This window comes from Cheilinus undulatus, linkage group 2 (genome assembly GCF_018320785.1).
Source record: "Cheilinus undulatus linkage group 2, ASM1832078v1, whole genome shotgun sequence".
In the NCBI taxonomy this organism is placed as follows: domain Eukaryota; kingdom Metazoa; phylum Chordata; class Actinopteri; order Labriformes; family Labridae; genus Cheilinus; species Cheilinus undulatus.
The window spans coordinates 17,988,169-17,994,345 of record NC_054866.1 but is presented as its reverse complement, the minus strand read 5'-3'; the positions used below and the strand labels follow the sequence as shown (position 1 = coordinate 17,994,345).

The 6,177-nt window shown below is 41.0% G+C and overlaps 1 protein-coding gene across 1 annotated transcript; it reads right to left on the bottom strand.

Moving 5' to 3' along the window:
* Window positions 1-433: 433 nt before the first annotated feature.
* atf5b (activating transcription factor 5b) lies at window positions 434-4,981 on the bottom strand. The gene is made up of 4 exons (XM_041809219.1): window positions 4,758-4,981; window positions 3,856-4,065; window positions 2,316-3,504; window positions 434-1,663 (listed from the first exon to the last, which is right to left on the bottom strand). Exons 2-4 carry the CDS (start codon window positions 3,992-3,994, stop codon window positions 1,477-1,479), a joined length of 1,515 nt encoding a protein of 504 aa, XP_041665153.1. The 5' UTR covers window positions 3,995-4,065; window positions 4,758-4,981; the 3' UTR covers window positions 434-1,476.
* Between the last annotated feature and the right edge of the window lie 1,196 nt (window positions 4,982-6,177).

Sequence of the window (6,177 nt, the reverse complement as noted above, 5' to 3'; positions counted from 1 at the left end):
CCCGAGGATCGGACATGAAGCAGGAAGAAAATGTGAAAAATAACAAGATGTACCAATTAGAGCTTTTCTAAACGGTTTGCCTTTTTGTGTGGCGGATGTTGGCTAATTTCAGGTTCATATCTTAAAGGGAAAAAGGTTGATATTTTAATTGCACAGGTGTCAATCAAAGCCTGCCGTCCTGTAGTGAAACCTGGGAAATAACTCCGGACTCTTGACTGCATTGCAGCCAAAAAATTGGGCTGGACGATGGAGCAGTTACGGGGTTGGGCGCAGAAAAGAAAGGAGGGGCAGATTCTTCATCCCTCTTTATCTCTTAATCCCAGCCTCTTCTTATTCTGCGGGTGTGCTGCTCTGACGGCAGCTCATGAAATTCGGTGCAAAAGGCTTTTTCAAAAGGGAACCATGCAGTGAAAAACAGTCCAAAAGGCAGAGATGAATGATTCTACATTAGTGTTTTATTTGGCTGTAATTTACCTGACGTAGAATTTCCTGACATTGACATCCATTCCCAAAATAACCTGAATTTCAGATACATCAATTGATCAGTTGAAAACAAAATTGCCATGAAGTCGTACCGTTACCCAACAACGATTTATTGTTGTGTCAACAGGTGATTGTTTGATCGCAAAAATACAGCCGAGAGAGAAGAGGAAGAAAAGAAGCAATGTTTCTGTTTGTCAGAGAAGAAAACCAAATCCTGAGCATGAGTCTCACCGGCGACAAGGGGGAAGAAAGGCCGCCGGCTGATGAGAAGAATAACTCGGTGGAAATCTTGAAGCCATGCATTTAACAGAATATTGCCTTCAAATAACACTCGCACATGCTTTTTCCAAAATCAAACATGCATTGGGTATCTCAGTGGGGGTAAAGAAGTGTAAATACTCAACATTTTTAGCAATACAAATCTTTAAATGTGTCTGATAATGAATATCTCATAGAGCATGTTACACACTTTTTTCCAGCAATCCCTTTATTTGATTGTTTTAAGCAAAATGATAATAAATGAATATATTAAGTAAAAATAAAATACAAAATAAAATATATATTTAGTGATGGATCTGCCTCAATGCTGCCGAAGTGTGTGTGTCACAAAAACCACAAGCAAAAATTCAATCACTACTACTAATTCAAAGAGCATTTTGTAAACGATCAATCGTCGCAAGCGCAGTCATCACAAGGCTGTGAGTGCAGTTCGGATCACAGTGGTCACGGACAAGTTCAGCATCTCCTCTGGAAGCCACCTCGCTAAGGCTGGTTAGAGTTTAGTCACCATTGTTTTTGATCAGGAGGAAAGGTTTGTTTTTGTTCGGTCATCCTCTTGGAATTTATATATTTTCTGTTTTTTTTTAGAAAAGAACTACCAAAATCATGCAACTACCATTTCATTTTCGCAAGACAAAAACCAGATGGTGTTCTTGACTTGATGTTTCTCTTGGTGCTCTCAGTTTTGGAGGTGGGCATTTTTTGTTTCTTTTGTTAGGCACTGCCGTCCTGTTTGAGCCGCTGACTGCGAGCCTTGTACACCTCAATCAGTAAATCTTTGACGTACTGGATTTCTCGCTCCACCGACTCCGCCTTGTCACGAAGCTCCCGGTTCTGTCCCTCGAGGCCGTGCAGCTCCTCCTCCAGAGAGTCCAGCTCCGCCCTCTTACGCAGCCTGTACCTGTGATAAAAAAGGAGCGGGTTTGGTTCAGGTTTGCAGATTTTCACTGCCTTGCATCTTCATTAAGTCAAAGCGAGGGTGACCTATGAGCTACATTGGGTGGATTACTCACATGAATCACACATCCCTCCCATGAGATTACATGTTTATTTCAACGCCTGCATCTCTGATTCATTTTAAATTTTTCTGACTTTTTATTTCCTTCAATTTTGCTGTTTTTACACCATTGGATGAGAATACAGAAAAGACACTGACATATAGAGACTAGGTGGGGCTGAATTTGGCAGGCAGTGAGGGACTTTCCACTTCCCTCCTACACTCTGCAGGACATTTAAAGCACTGGGGGGGCTGCTTTATGTAACACTCCAGCACTGGTTATGTTAAAAAGCTAAATATGAGCTCACTGACAAGTCTGAAATCAAGGATAGGATTCAGTATTATTCCTTACAATTTAAAGATTTAAAAAAACAACCTTTCTTGGCTGCAATTCTTAATATTTTTTATAGTGATAACCCAGATTTGTATGCCACATTTCTGACCATAAAACAGATTTTTTTTGCATGTTGATGAAAGAAAATGCATGTTTAAAAAAGGAGGAAATAACAATAATAATAATGATAATGTCAAATAATAATAAAAGTTCACTGTTTACCTGTGAGCAGCAGTTTTGTTCTGGTCTCTCTTCTTCTGCTTTCTCTCTCCAGAGCCGGTTTCTAGAGAGGCACCCATCACCAGAGCCGGTTTGACGGAGCAGTGCTCGTCCTTTAGCCTCTGGGTGGGGCGGTGGATAGGGGCACCTAGAAGTGTCCCCTCTGCCTCCCCTCTGGACAGACATTCGTAACTCTGGTCTGCAAGGCATTCTGGATAGAGGTAGTGGCCATGTTGGGGCTCTACAGCCTGTGCTTGTGTCGGCTGATCGAGGTCTCCAATAAAGCTATGGTAAGGATCCGAGCCGGCCATCGACTGGTGGAAGTAGCCATCACCGGCCACCATTGTCTCTTGGGGAATACCCCCAGAAAGTCCTCCATCTTTGCTGCAGTGCAGGACCTCCAGCCCCGTGCTGTCGTAACTTACATTGACCTTCACGTTGTGCATCAACTGTCCCTCTCGCTTGTGGTGGCTGTCGTACGAGCCACCCAGACAAAAACCTCGAGCAATCTCTTCGCTGCAAAACATTCCTTCTGAGAAACAATAACTCTCCTCTTCCTTCAACGATAAAGCACATTCTCTCACCTTCTTGACGCCGCCAAGGCTGCTCTTGCTCACGGTCTTCAGCGTGGAGTAGTGGTTCACAGACAGCTCTGTGCTTCCTGAGTAACTTCCCCTGGAGCCCCACGAATCCAGTCCAACTTCTTCACTGACTTTCACCGCCTCGCTGAGGATTCTTCGCCCATTGTTGTGATGGTGGTAGCGGTGGTGGTAGTTGTATGGAGCAGGTCGCGCTATTTTGGATCTGCCGATGGGACCGCCACAGAAGCTGGCCAGGTCCAGTTCCCCTGTTGCCAAGGTAACAACCACAGGGCTTGTTTCTGATTGGCTGGTCCCATACGAGCCATAGGGTAACTGATAATAAGACTGGGAGCCCATGCCTTGAGCACCCTTGTCACATTTTGAGGATTTCTCGCACTTGTTTGTGGCGGATGTGGACTCGGAGCGGAAGTAGTCCTCCAGCTGAGCCAGCTCCTCCTGCAGTAGAGAGGTCATGACCTCCAGATCCGAGGGCACCTTGACATCTTGTTCTAACGGCGAGGGTGGAAGGGATGAGCTGGGAGAGGACTCGGTCGTCGACACAAATGAAGACAAATCAACTTTTTCCGTCATCCAATCTGAATGACCATCACCTAAGAAAATTAAAAATAATCATCATATATTCAGTTAAGCAATCCCTTTTTTTCATTCAGCTTTTCCTATAAAAAATACAAATAAAAATTTGAAATTCAGGAAAAAAATAAATCACGCAAGTCAGAGAGAAGATAAATGTTGAAAAAAAAAAAAAACGCTAAAAAGCAAGCAAAACATCCGACAAATCCAAGTGAACAACTAACCGATCATCTGAAAATGATTGAACAGCATCGTCTGCATTCGATAAATATCCACTTAGCTGTACTCACTGTACGACATTAGCCCCGTGCTGCACTGCGGCTCCGACCTCGGGATGTGGAAAAATAAAAAAGCGTCTTGGCAAAACTCACCAATTAAGTGCTGCCTCTCTGCTGGCTCCGCCCCTGTCCTTGGCCGTGATTGGCCGCTGCTAGCCTGTCGGAGAAGGGGAGCGCCGAGCTCGCCTGTGGAAATGGGAGGAATATTCCTGCGAAGGATCGATGCCGCCATCGTGTCGTCTGCTCCGATTAAATTGTTCAAAAGCACAAATGGTGCACAGGTTGGATGAAAGAGTTGAAGACCTGCGGAAAAAAAGTATATTTAAATAATGTTTTTTTTTTTAGTGGCCTAAAAGTCTTGACTCTATTAACATGCTTTAACAATGTTTTTTCTTTTCAAATTTGACTGTAAAATTTATATTTATCTATTCTCTTTCATAAATATTTCATTTCAAAATATATTAAAATTTAAAATTTATTTTAAAGTTTAACAAATTCAAAAATTACATTTCTAATAACTTGTCACTTCATAAAGTGAGGCATCAATTGATTTATGTCATCATAAATTAATAAGAACACAATAACTGTTTTTTTCAAGCAATAAACCATGGAAAAAACACATCATTCAAAAAATGAAGGCATTACTTTAAACATAATTTAAAACAATGAAAGACACTTGGAAAACTGTTATTAAAGAGAACAAAAGTGTTAAAAACATTTTTTCTGCACTTAAAACTTTGTTTAGAAACTGAAAGTGGTAAATCAAACTGTATATGACGCATTAAAAGTAATGTATGACATGGTTTCTATAAATAGAGTTCAGTAATGGATAACACAGAAGCGCAACTTACGTAAATTTGCAGTTAAAGCAGTATAATTAAACCGTAAGACCATTTAAATATTGTCTAAGCTGTTTGGTTTTAAGTTAAAATAATCATTAAACTTTCCCATGTCCCCACATAGTTCACCTAACGGTACACAGCAGCTCTACTCACCCCATAGTTTCTGGATAGTCTTGGAAAAGTGCGCCGCTGAAGCAAAGCACACGAAGCTTTACGGTGAAGACGGAGGCAGTCAGAGATTTAAAAAGCCATATTTTCCCCTTTTGGCAGTCAGGGACTCTTCATGAAGTGCTATTTCACGACGAACAGACTAGCAGACAGAAACTTTTTAAGTCCGCTACTTCTGCAACTCCTAATGCCCCGGCCGGATCACAGCAGACGAGATCACTCCGCGGTTTACAGAGTTCAACCGGCCGTTACGTCATGAACCTGGGGACTTTCCCGTTATCCAGAGACCACCGAGAGTGTGTTCAGCCTGCAGATACCCATTCAACATGTCCTCTTCTCATTTACTTTACTGCAATGACTTCATTTAATACCGTAAAGTGGCTGTGCACGTAAAACGCTGCTTTTTAACGGCTTTCCCTCTGTTAAATGTGTTTGCTTTATAATGTATTTTAAACATAAGAGATGAGAAAAGAAAAACGTATAAACTAACTTTTCACATGTGAGAAGCATCTCTGCTTCTTAGATATGTTACAGAAATTGTTTAGTATTAAACAAATTATCTAAACTTAAACTAAAGTATGTTCAAGATGCAGTGAGAGGAAACACATTAAAGACAATTTTTAAAATGATATCCTTGTTGATAAAGCACACGACCACTTTATTAAAAAAGAAACAAGCGTGGAGGATTGAGGAGTGATCAGATTCAACAGACGCTCGAGTTGGCACTAGTTTCCGTAGTGTCGTAGCGGAAGGATACGCTGTTGCAGTTCGAAGGTGTAACTTTAGTTGCAGCCCTGTTGCATCAGATCCGCAGGGGATTCGCTGCTCCCTGTAACAATGTGGCCACACCATTGGTTTATCTGGGGGAACTTTTGTAAATTTCTATTGGCCTGCTATCATTCTTACACTGATTACTAATCATTACACATTATCACCGACCTGGGACCGGTTTACTGTATGGTCTAACCGGAGACGTGGGCTGGATATAAACTCATGAATGAAGTGCAGCTGAGGCAATGATGACACAAACAGCCACTTCAAATCAATTAGACCTTGAGATTTGTTTGATTTAGGTTAGCTGCAACACCTTAACACCACCTTCATTATTTTTGTATATATTTTAAACATAAATAAAAGAACTTAAAAACATCATTAGTGTGGTTGATTAATAATAGGCCTACATCTTTTTAAGTAGCTAATATTGGTGGTTCTTATTATGAAAAGATTATTATTTTTAAACCAACACTGTCTGAAGTGGCAGGTCAGTAGAGAGTAATACTTGAGTTTTAAAATTGAAGCCAAATGCAAGTTCAATTGCACTTAGAAGGTCCATATTGATAAGTAACAGTTTTTCTATTTCTATTGTCTTTAATGCACTGCTCTGAAAATCAAAAGAAGTTTCAAG